Source organism: Pan paniscus, chromosome 12 (genome assembly GCF_029289425.2).
Source record: "Pan paniscus chromosome 12, NHGRI_mPanPan1-v2.0_pri, whole genome shotgun sequence".
Classification (NCBI taxonomy): Eukaryota; Metazoa; Chordata; class Mammalia; order Primates; family Hominidae; genus Pan; species Pan paniscus.
In genome coordinates, this window is record NC_073261.2 from 20,773,535 (window position 1) to 20,791,034 (window position 17,500).

The following is a 17,500-nucleotide window of genomic DNA, read 5'->3' on the forward strand; positions in this document are numbered from 1 at the left end:
AATGACAAATTCATCAACTGTTTTCATAAAGTAGAAATCACTCTGCTCTGGGTGGATTTAAGGAACATGTGGGGTTCAGACCTGTCCTGTAGGATCTCCCAAAGACCCAACTTAGCCATGAGGGCTGATTAGAGTATAGAACCTCTTAAGAAATGCCCTGGATTTGTTGGCAAGATGGCAAATAGGAACAGCTCCGGTCTGCAGCTCCCAGCAAGATTGGTGCGGAAGGCAGGTGATTTCTGCATTTCCACCTGAGGTACCCAGTTCATCTCATTGGGACTGGTTGGACAGTGGGTGCAGCCCAAGGAGGATGAGCCAAAGCAGGGTGGGGCGTTGCCTCACCCAGGAAGCGCAAGGGGTTGGGGAACTCCCTCGCCTAGCCAAGGGAAGCCATTAGGGACTGTACCATGCACCCCGGCCCAGATGCTGCGCTTTTCCCACGGTCTTCACAACCCACAGACCAGGAGATTCCCTCCGAAGCCTACACCACCAGGGCCCTGGGTTTCCAGCACAAAACTGGGCGGCCTTTAGGGCAGACACCGAGCTAGCCAGTTTTTTTTTTTTCATACCCCAGTGGTAGCGTTTGAGTTTTTTTCGTGCCCCAGTGGTGCCAGGAATGCCAACAAGACAGAAACATTCACTCCCCTGGAAAGGGGGCTGAAGCCAGGGAGCCAAGAGGTCTGGCTTGGTGGGTCCCACCCCCACGGAGCCAAGCAAGCTAAGATCCACTGGATTGAAATTCTTGTGCTAGTATAGCAGACTGAGCTCGACCTGGGATGCTCGAGCTTGGTTGGGGGAGGGGCGTCTGCCATTGCTAAGGCTTGAGTAGATGGTTTTACCCTCACAGTGTAAACAAAGCCGCTGGGAAGTTAGAACTGGGTGGAGCCCACTGCATTTCAGCAAGGTTGCTACCCGCAGACTGCCTCTCTAGATTCCCTCCTCTCTGGGTAGGGCATCTCTGAAAAAAAGGCAGCAACACCAGTCAGGGACTTACAGATAAAACCGTCACCTCCCGGGACAGAGCACCTAGGGGAAGGGGTGGTTGTGGGCACAGCTTCAGCTGTCCCTAACTGGCAGCTCTGAAGAGAGCAGCATATCTCCCAGCACAGCGTTCAAGCTCTGATAAGGGACAGTCTGCCTCCTCAAGTGGGTCCCTGACCCCCATGTATCCTAACTGGGAGACACCTCCTAGTAGGGGCCAACAGATACCTCATACAGGAGAGCTCTGGCTGGCATCTGGTGGGTGCCCCTCTGGAATGAGGCATCCAGAGGAAGGAACAACAGCCTGCAGCCCCCACCAGTGATACCCAGGCAAACAGGGTCTGGAGCAGACCTCCAGCAGACTCCAGCAGACCTGCAGCAGAGGGGCCTGACTGTTAGAAGGAAAACTAACAAACAGAAAGGCATAGCATCAACATCAACAAAAATGACGTCCACTCAGAGACCCCATCCAAAGGTCACCAACTTCAAAGACCAAAGGTACATAAATCCACGAAGATGGGGAGAAACCAGCACAAAAAGGCTGAAAATTCCAAAAACCAGAACACCTCTTCTCCTCCAAAGGATCACAACTCCTTGCCAGCAAGGGAGCAAAACTGAAAGGAGAATGAGTTTGACGAATGACAGGAGTAGGCTTCAGAAGGTAGGTAATAACAAACTCCTCCGAGCTAAAGGAACATGTGCTAACCCAATGCAAGGAAGTTAAGAACGCTGAAAAAAGGTTAGATGAATTGCTAACTAGAATAACCAGTTTAGAGAAGAACATAAATGGTCTGATGGAGCTGAAAAACACAGTACAAGAACTTCATGAAGCACACACAAGTATCAACAGCTGAGTCGATCAAGCAGAAGAAAGGATATCAGAGATTGAAGATCAACTCAATGAAATAAAGCGTGAAGACAAGATTAGAGGGAAAAAAGTGAAAAGAAATGAACAAAGCCTCCAAGAAATATGGGACTATGTGAAAAGACCAGATCTTTGTTTGATTGGTATACCTGAAAGTGACGGGGAGAATGGAACCAAGTTGGAAAACATTCCTCAGGATATTATCTAGGAGAACTTCCCCAACCTAGCAAGGCAGGCCAACATTCAAATTAAGGAAATGGGACACCAGAAAGATACTCCTTGAGAAAAGCAACGCCAGGACACATAATTTTCAGATCACCAAGGTTGAAATGAAGGAAAAAATGTTTAGGGCAACCAGAGAGAAAGGTTGGGTTACCCATAAAGGGAAGCCCATCAGACTAACAGCAGATCTCGGCAGAAACCCTACAAGCCAGAAGAGAGTGGGGGCCAATATTCAACATTCTTAAAGGAAAGAATTTTCAATCCAGAATTTCATATCCAGCCAAACAAAGCTTCATAAGCGAAGGAGAAGTAAAATCCTTCACAGACAAGGAAATGCTGAGACAGTTTGTCACCACCAGGCCTGCCTTACAAGAACTCCTGAAGGAAGCACTAAACATGGAAAGGAACAACCGGTACGAGCCACTGCAAAAACTTACCAAATTGTAAAGACTATCAATGCTGTGAAGAAACTGCATCAACTAACGGGCCAAAATAACAGCTAGCATCATATTGGCAGGATGAAATTCACACATAACAATATTAACCTTAAATGTAAACAGGCTAAATGCCCTAATTAAAAGACACAGACTGGCAAATTGGATGAAGAGTCAAGACCCATCAGTGTGCTGTATTCAGGAGACCCATCCCACATGGAGAGACACACATAGGCTCAAAATAAAGGGATGGAGGAAAATTTACCAAGCAAATGGAAAGCAAAAAAAAAAAAAAAAACCCAGGGGTTGCAATCCTAGTCTCTGATAAAACAGCCTTTAAACTACAGAGATCAAGAGACAAAGAAGGGCATTACATAATGGTAGAGGGATCAGTGCAACAAGAAGAGCTAACTATCCTAAATATATATGCACCCAATACAGGAGCACCCAGATTCATAACGCATGTTCTTAGAGACCTACAAAGAGACTTAGACTCCCACACAATAATAGTGGGAGACTTTAACACCCCACTGTCAATATTAGATCAATGAGACAGAAAGTTAACAAGGATATCCAGGACTTGAACTTAGCTCTGGACCAAGCGGACCTAATAGAACTCTTCACCACAAATCAACAGAATATACACTCTTCTCAGCACCACATAGCACTTATTCTAAAATTGATCACATAATTGGAAGTAAAACACTCCTCAGCAAATGCAAAAGAATGGAAATCATAATGGTCTCTCAGACCACAGTGCAATCAAAGTAGAACTCAGGACTAAGAAACTCACTCAAAACCACACAACTATGTTGAAACTGAACAACCTGCTCCTGAATGACTACTGGGTAAATAACGAAATGAGGGCAGAAATAAAGATGTTATTTGAAACCAATGAGAACAAAGACACAACGTACTAGAATCTCTGGGACACATTTAAAGCAGTGTGTAGAGGGAAATTTATAGCACTAAATGCCCACAAGAGAAAGCAGGAAAGATCTAAAATCGACATCCTAACATCACAATTAAAAGAACTAGAGAAGCAAGAGCAAACAAATTCAAAAGCTAGCAGAAGACAAGAAGTAACTAAGATCAGAGCAGAAAAGGAGATAGATACACGAAAAACCCTTTAAAAAATAAATGAATCCAGGAGCTGGGGTTTTGTTTTGTTTTATTTTGTTTTGTTTTGAGACGGAGTCTGGCTCTGTCGCCAGGCTGGAGTGCAGTGGTGTGATCTCGGCTCACTGCAAGCTCCGCCTCCCGAGTTCATGCCATTCTCCTGCCTCAGCCTCCCGAGTAGCTGGGACTACAGGCACCTGCCAACACACCCGGCTAATTTTTTGTATTTTTAGTAGAGACAGGGTTTCACCGTGCTAGCCAGGATGGTCTCGATCTCCTGATCTCGTGATCCGCCCGCCTCGGCCTCCCAAAGTGCTGGGATTACAGGCGTGAGTCACCACGCCCGGCCCAGGAGCTGGTTTTTTGAAAAGATCAACAAAATAGATAGACCACTAGTGAGAATAATAAAGAAGAAAAGAGAGAAGAATCAAATAGATGCAATAAAAAATGATAAAGGGGATATCACCACTGATCCCACAAAAATACAAACTACCATCAGAGAATACTGTAAACACCTCTACACAAATAAACCAGAAAATCTAGAAGAAATGGATAAATCGCTGGACATGTACACCCTCCCAAGACTAAACCAAGAAGAAGTCAAATCCCTGAATAGACCAATAACAAGTTCTGAAATTGAGGCAGCAATTAATAGCCTACCAACCAAAAAAAGTCCAGGACTGGATGGATTCACAGCTGAATTCTACCAGAGATACAAAGAGGAGCTGGTACCATTCCTTCTGAAACTATTCCAAACAATAGAAAAAAAGGGACTCCTCCCTAACTCATTTTATGAGGCCAGCATCATCCTGATACCAAAACCTGGCAGAGACACAACAAAAAAAGAAAATTTCAGGCCAGTATCCCTGATGAACATCAATGCGAAAATCCTCAATAAAATACTAGCAAACCGAATCCAGCAGCATATCAAAAAGCTTATCCATCTCAGTCAAGTCGGCTTCATCCCTGGGATACAAGGCTCATTCAACATATGCAAATCAATAAATGTAATCCATCACATAAACAGAACCAATGACAAAAACCACGATTATCTCAATAGATGCACAAAAGGCCTCGACAAAATTCAACAGTGCTTCATACTAAAAACTCTCAATAAACTAGGCATTGATGGAATGTATCTCAAAATAATAAAGAGCTATTTATGGCAAACCCACAGCCAATAGCATACTGAATGGGCAAAAACTGGAAGCAATCCCTTTAAAAAACCAGCACAAGACAAGGATGCCCTCTCTTACCACTCCTATTCAACATAGTATTAGAAGTTCTGGCCAGGGCAATCAGGCAAGAGAAATAAATAAAGGGTATTCACTTAGGAAAAGAGCAAGTCAAATTGTCTCTATTTGCAGATGACATGATTGTATGTTTAGAAAACCCCATCGTGTCAGCCCAGAATCTCCTTAAGCTGATAAGCAAATTCAGCAAATTCTCCAGATACAAAATCAATGTGCAAAAATCACAGGCATTCCTATACACCAATAACAGACAAACGGAGAGCCAAATCATGAGTAAACTCCCATTCACAGTTGTTACTAAGAGAATAAAATACCTAGGAATAAAACTTACAAGGGATGTGAAGGACCTCTTCAAGGAGAACTACAAACCACTGCTCAAGGAAATAAGAGAGGACACAAACAAATGGAAACATATTCCATGCTCATGGATAGGAAGAATCAATTTTGGGCTATACTGCCCAAACTAATTTATAGATTCAGTGCTGTCCCCATCAAGCTACTATTGACTTTCTTCACAGAATTGGAAAAAACTACTTTGAATTTCACATGGAACCAAAAAAGAGCCTGCATAGCCAAGACAATCCTAACCAAAAAGAACAAAGCTGGAGGCATCACGCTACCTGACTTCAAAGTATACTACAAGGCTACTTTGTTACTACAAGGCTGTTTTGTTACTACAAAAACAGCATGGTACTTATACCAAAACAGATATATAGACCAATGGAACAGAACAGAAGCCTCAGAAATAACGCCACACATCTACAACCATCTGATCTTTGACAAACCTGACAAAAACAAGCAATGGGGAAAGGTTTCCCTATTTAATAAATGGTGTTGGGAAAACTGGCTAGCCATATGCAGAAAGCTGAAACTAGATCCCTTCCTTATACCTTATACAAAAATTAACTGAAGATGGATTAAAGATTTAAATGTAAGACATAAAACCATGAAAACCCTAGAAGAAAACCTAGGCAATACCATTCAGGACATAGGCATGGGCAAGGACTTCATGTCTAAAACACCAACAGCAATGGCAGCAAAAGCCAAAATTGACAAACAGGATCTGACTAAACTAAAGAGCTTCTGCACAGCAGAAGAAACAATCATCAGAGTGAACAGACAACCTACAGAATGGGAGAAAATTTTTGCAATCTACTCATCTGACAAAGGGCTAATATCCAGAATCTATAAAGAACTAAAACAAATTTACAAGAAAAAAAAAAAACCCATCAAAAAGTGGGCAAAGGATATGAACAGACACTTCTCAAAAGAAGATATTTATGCAGCCAACAGACATGAAAAACAGCTCATCATCACTGATCATTAGAGAAATGCAAATCAAAACCACAATGAGATACCATCTCACACCAGTTAGAATAGCGATCATTAAAAAGTCAGGAAACAACAGATGCTGGAGTGGATGTGGAGAAATAGGAACACTTTTACACTGTTGGTGGGAGTGTATATTAGTTCAACCCTTGTGGAAGACAGTGTGCCGATTCCTCAAGGATCTAGAACTAGAAATACCATTTGACCCAGCAATCCCATTACTGGGTATATACCCAAAGGATTATAAATCATTCTATAAAGACACATGCACATGTATGTTTATTGCAACACTGTTCACAATAGCAAAGACTTGGAACCACACCAGATGCCTATCAATCATAGACTGGATAAAGAAAATGTAGCATATATACACCATAGGATATTATGCAGCCATAAAAAAGGATGAGTTCATGTCCTTTGCAGGGACATGGATGACGCTGGAAACCATCATTCTCAGCAAACTAACACAAGAACAAAAAACCAAACACTGCATGTTCTCATAAATGGGAGTTGAACAGTGAGAACACATGGACACAGGGAGGGGAACATCACACACCGGGGCCTGTCGGTGGGTGGGGGATAGGGAAGGGATAACATTAGAAGAAATACCTAATGTAGATGACAGGTTGATGGGTGCAGCAAACCACCATGGCACATGTATACCTATGTAACAAACCTGCACGTTCTGCACATGTACCTACCTCGAACTTGAAGTATAATAAAATAAATACTTTCAACATTAAAAAAAAGAAAAACGCCCTTAGGGAATTGAGGACCTCGCACAATCCTAATTCTTCACCAAAAGCCACCTAGCAGACCTGCTATTCAGACGAATCTGACTTTTTTGGTATTTTCAAACAACAGCCTCCTACCCTACTTCAATGGCTATTCTGATGCCACTGCCGTGGCAGTAGTAGTTTCAGTCAAATTTGTTTGCATTTCTTAGAGTGACATTATTAATTCCTGAAAATGATTTAACAGTATCAAAATGCCTGAATATAAAAGTTGAGCTATGGTGTTTATTCGGAATTGAACCACTCCCTTGTCCTCTTGAAAAAATAACATATTTCTTTTAGCTTTACTCTGTTGTAGTAATAATAAGATAAGTGACTGCAGGTAGTCTTTTTGGGAGAATTGTGTGCCGCCTAAACTTTCTATTCTTTTTTTTTTTTTTTCTTTCGAGACGGAGTTTTGCTTTTGTTGCCCAGGCTTGAGTGCAGTTGCACAATCTCGGCTCACTGCAGCCTCTGCCTCCTAGGTTCAGGCGATTCTCCTGCCTCAGCCTCCTGAGTAGCTGGGATTTCAGGTGCCCACCACCACGCCAGCTAATGTTTTGTGTTTTTCGTAGAGACAGGGTTTCATCATGTTGGCCAGGCTCCTGGCCAAATCTCAAACTCCTGACCTCAGGTGATCCACCCGCCTCGGCCTCCCAAAGTGCAGGGATTACAGGCGTGAGCCACTGCACCTGACCACCACCTAAACTTTCCATGGCCACACTGTTACAGATCCTTATTCACGACATACAAACAACCTTCTTCACTCAGCACTGGGCACCAAACTATGTACTGTATAGTCATAGAAGCAGAGGCTATGACTTTTATTTATTTATTCATTCATTCATTCATTCATTCATTCAGCAGATTGTAGTATCTTCTACTGATGGTGGGCTGGATACTTCTTAGGCACCACATTGGGCCTATTGCATCATGGGCTCATAGTAAAAGTTCCATATGTCCAGGAATGATGTAAAGCCAACAATGGAATAATGCAAGCAACTATTTTTCTAGAAGAAATAGACTTTACCAGAATGCCAAAATGGGCTGCTAAAGGAAGGGCAGCCCATCAGTGCTGTCACCAGCTCCTGAAACCCCGGGGCCTGTTTACTCCCACCATTGCAGTGGAGGACATGTCTGAGCCTCCTGCTTGGCTTTAACCCCCACATTAGTTCCTTTGTTGTTTCAGCGTAAGTAGCTTGGGTAATGTGCAGAGAATTTCTTTGCCTTGTATTATTTATGCTGAGAATCAACTGGTTGGGTCGTCAGTTCCTAGGGAGAGGCTAATGGGAAGGTGATCTATAGAGTGTGATAGAAGACAATCTAGCTTTCTTGCTGCATCTTTTCTTCCTTCAGAACGTCAGCTTCTCTTTTCCCTCCCAACTCCCAGTAGGATATTCCTGATTGAAAGAAAGGCCAAGAGGAGAGAATGAGATCTAGCAAAATTGTAAACAAAGGAACAGAGCCACAAACCTGTTTTACATTCATATAAAATGTTACATTGATTGATTAAACAGTTTAAAAATATCTTCATAGTATATGGTACCTTTGATCATAAAACCAGGTCATGTTAAGGTGACCTCTATTGAAGAGTTCTATTTAGGGTTACTGTGTGCCAACCACCCTCATTAAAATAGTCACAGATGTAAGTAGAGGAAACCAGATAAAAGGAAAGATCTCTATCTGCTTCCCCGTAGTAATCCTTACATAGCATAACTTGAGTTAAGAACAGCCAGATGGAAGAGATAATGGGGCAAGGTGTGGGGAAACAGAGCAGAGCTTCTCTCCTCTGGAAGCGCCACCCTCCCAGCACCTCCATATGTTCAGCAACCCAGAAGTTCCCCTAAACTCTGTCCTATTGAGTTTTTATGGAGGCTTCTTTTCATAGGCATGATTGATTTGATCATTGACCACAGCTCCTCTCCCTTCCAAGGGGTTGGGGCTGGAGCTGAAAGTTGCAGCCTTCTTATTGCATGGTTGATTCTCCAGCAGCCACCCCCACACCTGTCACATTAGCCTACAAAAGACACTTACCACTTCAGAGAGTCCAAGAGTTTTAGGAGTCCTGTGCCAGGAAATGGGGGCGGAGACCAAGAATAGATTTATTATTAAAAGTCACAATATCACAGGCAGTTTCTTTAAAACCTAAGCATTCACTTACCATACAACTCAGCAATTTTACTGTTGGGCATTTATCCCAGAGAAATAAAAATATATTCAATACAGAAATTTCTATAGTTTCATTCACAGTGCCACAAATTGGAAGGAAAGTACTTAAATGCCCTTCAGCGGGTGAACAGTGAAACAAACTATGCATCCATGTCATGGAATACTACTTGGCAGTAAACAAGAGCAAACTGTGGACATGTGGAGCAACTTGGATTGGTCTCAGGGCATTGTGCTGAATGAAAAGCCTTAAGATGTCATATGAACGATTCCATTTGGTAACATTCTTTAAATAACAGAATCATATAAATGAAAAACACATGAGTGGTTGCCAGAGGTTAGGAGTGTTGGAGTGTGCAGAGGTATGTGATGGTCAGAGATAACATGAAAGAGAAGTCTGTGGTGATGGAATAGTCCTGTAACTTGATAGAGGCTGTTGTTACAGGAAGCTGCCCATGTGATGAAATGACAGAGACCCGCACACATGCATTGCTGCAATGTCAGGTTCCTGGTTTTGCTCCTGTACTGTAGTCACGTAAGATGTGAGCACTGGGGAGACTGTGAGGGAGAATTCTGAGCAGAAGGCTCACGTGGCTTCCTGCCTCCTACCATGCCACCCCCACCGGATGCATTAAATTTGTGGTCTGAGTCAGCCTGCCTGTGTCCTCATCCGTCTGTCTGTCTGTCTCTTTCTTTCCCTCCCTCCCTGCCTCCTCACTGTTTCACATGGTCATTGTAAAAAAGAAACCTAAAAAATTAGGAAATGTAGATAAATTGAAAGGAAAGATTTTAAACCATGAGGTTGTTCCTTTCTTATTTAAATATGGTGGTTCCCTTGTTTCATGAGCCATAGGCTTGGGGCCTGGGCAGGATCTGTAGCCCACAGCCTTTGAGTTCTTGACCTATCCTCTGAGATTTTTAGGGTTCAAAGTAGAAAGACTTGGTCCCCTGCTTCCAGTCCTGTCTGGTACCCACTCCCTCATCTTTTCTGGCTAACCATTGTGCTTCCCAGTAATTATGTTTAACATTTTCTCACACAGGGATTAACAACATAGGCTCTGGACTCAGAGTGCCTAGGTTTAAATCTTGACTCCACCACCTCCTTAGTAGTTATTCAGTCTCTTTGTGCCTCAGTTTCTTCATTTGTAACTAACACCTATCTCAGAAGCCGTGGGAAGGATTAAGGGATGTGATAGGAAGCACTCACTGACTCTTGGATATCATTATTTATGGTTGTTACTTGGTGTCTCTGGCTGCATTTTGTTTGTCGCTGCTGGTTCCGTGACTGTCCATCAGTGTGCCTTGTGCCTGTTCTGTAGATTTTATTTCACAGTCTCTCGGTTTTGGTGGGTGGCACGCTGCCCTGAGAGGACAGGGACGTGAGAAAGATTCTGAGCCCTTTAGTTGTCTCTAGTGCTACATCATGATTGTCATCATTGCTGTAAACCAAAAAGTATATGAGACAAGTCTTACTCAATTTAGAACATGTATTTTGCCAAAGTTAATGACGCACCCATGACCCAGCCTCAGAAGGTCCTGACAACACGCGCCCCGGAGTGGTCGGGGTACAGCTTGCTTTTATACATTTCAGGGAGACATGAGACATCAATCAATATATGTAAGATGTACATTGGTTCAGTCCAGTAAGGCAGAACAATTCGAAGTAGGGGGTTTCCAGGCCAGAAGTAGATAAGAGACAAAAAGTTGCATTCTTTTGAGTCCTTGATCAGCCTTCCGATGAATACACAATTGTGTCTGGCTCAGTGAACCTACATTTTTACGTGAACAATAGGGTAGAGGAAGCAATCAGTTATGCATTTGTCTCAGGTGAGCCTCAAAGGGATGACTTTGAGTTGTGTCTGTCCTTTTTCCATAAGGAGTTTTCTTGCGGGCAAATGGTGAGGGAGGGATGTAGGTTGTTATCTTTGTAGCAATCTTATTTAGCAATAAAACAGGAGGCAAGTTTGCCTGACGTAGTTTCCAGCTTGACTTTTTCCTTGGCTTAGTGATTTAGTTTCCTTTCGCATTGCTAACTCAATCACAGGAGACAGGAGTGTGGACTGAATATAGCAAGAATGCCAAAATATGTAACAGCTTCCTTAGTCATGATAGAGACTGAGAAACATTGGCTCACCTAAGCTTTGAGGTTAGCTGGAGTCCAGTAGAAGAGTTATAACTAAACACCGGCCCTTGTCTGTTTCCACTTGTGCCCATTCATTGAAGCTGAGATTGGACTGAGTACATTTGTGACTATGTACCAGTAGCAAAGGTGATAGAAGTCAAACATAGCTCTTAGTTTTAGGGGCTCATGGCCTCCTGGGGAAGGGACCCATCGGGCATAGCTGGCAGTCATGGCCAGGGTTGTGGAAGCCCAGGTCCGGGCAGGGTTCACATGCTCCTCAGAGTGTGCCAGCAGCCTCAGCCTCAGGGAGAGCTTGTCAGGGGATGTTTTACAAGGTCTCCAAAAGCCTCTTATGCCCTCCAGAGTGAAAAGCACGGCATTGTTGATGAAGTCTTGTGGCAAATATGCAAGGCACGTGTGGGTATTTCTTTCTCTTGGAGGCTTACAGGGTAGCCCCGGTATCCTGGTGCAGTGTTTATAGCATAGTCCACTGGGACTGCCGCTCTGACAAAGACTGTGTCACTACTTTGTGGAATGTTTTTTAGAACTTCCAGAATGCCTCAGTAAATCCTGACTGCCATGTAACTGTGTACTGTGCTGCTGAGCTCTTAACATGAAGCAGCAGCAGTGACCCTGGCGGGCCAGGCTGACGTGCGTGGGAACAGGGGGAGTGACCCTGGCTGGGAAGCAGGGAGGCCTGGATATTGTTTCTCCTGGCTCTGTGTCTTGCCATTCTCGTCCCTGTGCTCAGAGCTCTCAAGCACCCACGATGGCCTTCTCAGGCCGAGCGCGCCCCTGCGTTATCCCAGAGAACGAAGAAATCCCCCGAGCAGCCCTTAACAGTGTCCACGAGGCCAATGGGACCGAGGACGAGAGGGCTGTTTCCAAACTGCAGCGCAGGCACAGTGACGTGAAAGTCTACAAGGAGTTCTGTGACTTTTACGCGAAATTGTGAGTGTCTCCTCTCCTGGAGTGCCCTCTTGCAGGTCCAGCGTTCTTGGCTGGCTGTTCAGGAGCCATCCTGAGCTGGCCCATACAATTTTATTGACTGGACTTTGGGTGGGAGTTTTCCAGGGTGGTAGGGCTCCGAGGGGCTCGCAGCGCAGCATGCTTAGGGAGACAGGAGACTGCCTTGTCGGTAAGACATGCAGCGACACGCAGATGGGAGGGAGGTGCTGCCCTCACTGTGAGAGCCTGGCGGCCCCGTCTTCAGACGCAGATGGGAGGGAGGTGCTGCCCTCACTGTGAGAGCCTGGCGGCCCCGTCTTCAGGAGATTCCTGATCACTTGGTAACTGCATTTTCATCATGTCGTCCGCAAGGGAGGCTTAGTGTTGTCATTGTCAGTAATTACGTTAGAAAAATTCTGCAGTCTAAAACGGCCCAAAGATAAGGGGCAGATGGGTTGGAACAGTGAAAAAAACAAATTACAGACTGTTGGTAAAGATAAATATTTTTGTTTTGTGTAATAATCAACAATTTGAAGTAAGCTAACTGGGTTTCTTAATTGAATGAATAAATATATATATCGTAAAAGTAGCAACTCAATACACATATAGAACATACTGTTAACTCTAAAAAGCTAGGCTAATTTATATTATTAAATAGGTTTTAGCAAACACATTTTTTTAAGAAAATGCAGAGTAGCCATCAGACCAGCTCAAGATTATTGACCTCATTCAAAGTTGTGAGCTTAGAATTACTGCGTATCCCCAATTTGTCAAGTAAGAGTTAATGAGAATTTAACTGACCCGGTTCTCTACTTCCATAATCCGTGCTCTGTGGTACAGATGTCACTTATCTTCACAACTCACAGAGAGCTCTGTTTGACAGTAACTGGGGAATTGTAATAATAAAGTAACCCACATTTTAACTGCTTGGTGAACTCTCAAGAAGATTTTTGGATTTATACATTGCTGCATTTTAGGACCAAACAATTTGTTTTGCATACTTGAATAATGGAAAGCAAGATATCAGTTGTGCTGTGTGAGGTTGATTTGTGGAAGTAGATCAGCTTCATCAGTCATGCCTGGCCTGACTTTTACATATAAATATCTATCTATAGATAGATAGATAGATAGATACTCCCCCACTTACATATTTCTTGTCATCAACACTTTTTAGTGAAAATCTTTTTCTGAAAAATTAGCTAATTAATTATAACTAATCTGATGGTAGCTATAACTATCACTAATGACTTTTTTAAAGTAATTTCTGTCATCTGTAGTATTAAATATAAAATCAACATTTAAAAAAAACAACAACAGGCATTGTGCCAGAGGGTCAAAGGCAAAAGAGGAAAGGGAAGCCTGACTGGTTCAGGGGGCAGCAAGGTGATGGTTCTGTTTCCTTTTTCCCCCTGCTTGTGATGAAAAGGAATACTTCTTGCAAAATATATATTATATTACCTCTAAAACTAGCGGATTTTTCCTGTGTGTAGGAAGTAACTGTGTGCTTGTTTTTATGATGTATCTACCTATTTCCTAATTCTACTTGAGTATTTGAACTTAAGTAGAAACAATCTATAGTATAATGAGTTTAAACTGGTCAGTGATAATCAAACATTTTAATCTAAGGGCCTCTTAACACTCTTAAAAACTATTAAGGTCCCCAAAGAACTTTCATTTATCAGTATTTACCATATGAGAAATTGAAACTGGGAACAATTTAAAATACTTATTAATTCATTTAAAAACAACACTAAGCTTATTATGTGTTAATAATAGTAAATGTTAATATTAATGTTTTCATGAAAAATAACTGTTTTCCAAAATGGAAGAGGCTTAGAGGAAAGGATGGCATTGTGTTACATTTTTGCAAATCTTGTTAATAAAAGTTTCTCAGATTTGTTTCTGCATTCAACCTATTACAGTCTATTGTTTTAGATGAAATATATGAAGAAAACATGGCCTCCCACAGAGATGTAGTTGGAAAAGAGAGGACTTTTCTGCCTCCTGAAAGGGTCATGGTGACGCTGACATTTTGAAAACGACTGATTTAGGTGATAATGATCCAGGACATTCTAGAATATTCTTTTTGGGCTTTTTTAGAGTCCCATTAAGATTGTTGAGGTTTGGTGAATCTTTTGAGAGGGTTTAGAATTAACAACAGAGCCATATATTTGAGCAGCATCTTACGGTTTCCAAATAGTTTAAAATACTTTTTCCTCAGAACAATAATGAGAACAGCACTGAGAATGACCAGACAGATGTGGAGCTTACCGTGCTCCTTCATCCAGGAATACCTGTGGACTTTGGTCAGAAAGAGGGAAGAAGCACAAACCCCTCCAGAGTTTTGTAAAACTGCCACAATCATCTGGCTTACGGCAAAGCTGGGCGATGATGAGAATTTTACAGATTTTTTCCCCAACCCACAGTAACTTTGAAATGACAAAATGGAAATTCATTTTAACATGAGGCTTAGGCCAGGTTTACTGAGCAGTGAAGCTGCTTCCCTTTCTCCCTTCCTTCCTTTTTTTTGTGACATTTTAATTCTGCATTCAAACCTGTTAAATAAAGTTGAGCTTTGACTGGTCTGAAGTGATGAACATGGTGTGTCTGCACGCAGTTATTTATGGAAGGCTACAAAACAGGATGACTGTTTTGTGAAACATTTTGGGGAGGAAGGCAAAGGGAAAGTTGTCTTCCAGAGGTGTGGAGGGGAGTGAAGCAAGTAAGTGGAACCACTTTTGCTAAGGAAACAGCAAAACTTGGAAACCAGTAGGGGCAAGGCAGTTAGTTACTCTGTTTATAGAATGGAGACTGTCTACCTGTCTGTCTCACTAGTTGGTTGTGAAAATTTAGGAGAACATTGGTAATAACTTCATGAAGTACATTGATTAAATATCTGGAAGGTCAGAAGCTGTACCAGGGAACTAGACACACAGGTGTGGAGCTCATGCTGTGGGTAGGCCTGTGAAAATAAACTTGCCAAAAATTGAAGGACCACTTGGCATGGGGGACCTTCTCCATTTCTAGGACTTTTAAGAAATAAATAGGTCTTCACGTGAAATCCTCATCTAATTGTATGCCTGTCAAAGCCATGTTGCTTTTCTTTTCCTTTTTCTTTTTTGAAATGGAGTTTTGTTCTTGTTGTCCAGGCTGGAGTGCAGTGGCGAGATCTTGGCTCACTGCAACCTCCGCCTCTGAGGTTTAAGTGATTCTCCTGCCTCAGCCTCCCAAGTAGCTGGGACTACAGGCATGTGCCACCACACCCGGCTAATTTTGAATTTTTACTAGAGACGAGGTTTTACCATGTTGGTCAGGCTGGTCTCGAACTCCTGACCTCAAGTAATCCACTGTCCTCGGCCTCTCAAAGTCCTGGGATTACAGGTGTGAGTCACCGCAGCCGTCTGCCATGTTGCTTTCCTTCTTCCAAACTGCACACTGGTTAGAGCCTGAGATTATTTATTGAATGCCTTCTGTGTTTTAAGGTGTAGTGAGGCTACTGATGGGGGGATTTCCCACGTCACCAGCCGCAGCAGTGGTTACTTGACAACCTGGTGTCACTTTCCTAACCTATGATACATGGTGGTATCCCTGTCATGTCCTTTCAAGTGTTTGAAATTCGTGGTGTAATCTGTTTTGATTGACAGTGTGATTTTATGAGCAGGGAACCTGGATTTCTAGTCCTGTGCCTTCCTTTAACTAATTAGCCTTGTGATGTTGGTCTGATCCTTCCATCTCTGTGAACCTGTTTTGCCATCTGTAAAATGATCTTTATTATGTAAAATTCTGTGATTTTAAGATACATTTTATAATACTGGTAATCAGGTTCGTCTTACCGATTAGGTAACAGGACTGGGGCATCTTGGCTGGTTTTAAGGCTACTTAAGCAGTTGTTTTCCACAGGATTTAATCAAAGGGATAACCCGTGTCTAGGTTATATGACATGGCATTTAGTTGACATGCATTTTAGATTCTGTTCTCAGAAGGGAAAGAAACTGGCCTTGAGATGTTGACTTTTGGATATTTTAATTAAGCTACTTATTAAGCTATAAACCCAATTCCTTGAGAGCAGCTTGTAACTTTCATCTCTGTCTCAGGTGCCTAACACGTAGTAGGCACGCACTCATAGTATATTCAGCAAGAAGAATGCCAAAAATGTTAGAATCAAAGTGGGACACCCTTACAGAGCCTCAGATGCTACGGTAAAGAGGCTGAAGAGTCCGAGTTCAGAGCATGTAAGGAACAAGCAAGAAATTGAGCTTTTTAGATAAAATAGGGTTTTTGTGATCAGATAGAATTTGCTGCTCGGTTCTTAGTGTTGTTTGATCTTCGATCTAAGAAGTGGCTGACGGTCTGCAACCTGCTGTTCTTTGCGTGTTACAGCAACATGGCCAACGCCCTGGCCAGCGCCACTTGCGAGCGCTGCAAGGGCGGCTTTGCGCCCGCTGAGAAGATCGTGAACAGTAATGGGGAGCTGTACCATGAGCAGTGTTTCGTGTGCGCTCAGTGCTTCCAGCAGTTCCCAGAAGGACTCTTCTATGAGGTGAGTTGCACTGGACAAAAGCAGGGAGGTGCCATTCCCCGCCCTCCTGCTTCCTGCCCTTCTTTCCTGAGGCCTCCTCCTTCATGTTCAGTTTCATGATGAAAGACTGAATTGAAGTGCCAGATGCATGCCAGGTATTTGATAGCTGTGAGGTCAGAGGTGGCATCTCTATGGCCCATATGGGCAGTGGAGTGATTGGGACACCCTCACAGACCCTGCATTTGTATTGCTCAGTTCATCGTCCTATTTCAGAACCCAGAGTCCCTTATGACAGAGCCTTTCAGACCTAAGCAGCTCAGCTCCACATACAAAATTCTTTCCGAGTCTTCAGCCACACTCAGGCCCCCTACACACCTCACCCACTCCTGTCTCTGTGTCTTTCCCCCTTCTCGGAGGACCACTGGACCTGCTCTAAAGGAGAGCGTGCAGTGTACGTCACCCCCTCCACAACTTCCCAGCCTCGAGCCAGGAGCGTCCATGCATTTATTTTCTAAGGGAAAAAAAATAAGTATTTTAGGGAACTATACTGTCTACATTTAGCTCTCCTGGGTGTCTATGTTCTTTTCCAAATATTTGTTTTTCTTGATCCTCGGGTGTTAGCATATGGTCTGCACTTCCTTTGTAGTGTATTTGGTATTCTCAACATTACCGAAACCCCTTTCTCGTTGTTTTTTATTGTTTTGTTTTGTTTGAGACAAAGCCTCATTGTATAGCCCAGGCTAGAGTGTAGTGGCATAATTATAGCTCA

The 17,500-nt window shown here is 42.9% G+C and overlaps 1 protein-coding gene across 15 annotated transcripts in view; it reads left to right on the plus strand.

The window, feature by feature from the left end:
- The window catches only part of LIMS1 (LIM zinc finger domain containing 1), a 155,209-nt gene that overhangs the window by 110,969 nt on the left and 26,740 nt on the right, over window positions 1–17,500 (plus strand). For 8 of the 15 annotated variants that reach the window (XM_034952386.3, XM_057301250.1, XM_034952383.4 and 5 more), the window contains exon 2: window positions 16,593–16,752. In XM_034952386.3, the coding sequence (XP_034808277.1) occupies window positions 16,593–16,752 (160 nt within the window). Of the gene's footprint in view, window positions 1–11,353; window positions 12,216–16,592; window positions 16,753–17,500 lie in introns of those variants that run through there. The other 7 variants (XM_034952380.3, XM_034952392.4, XR_008624289.2 and 4 more) reach the window with 7 other exon arrangements.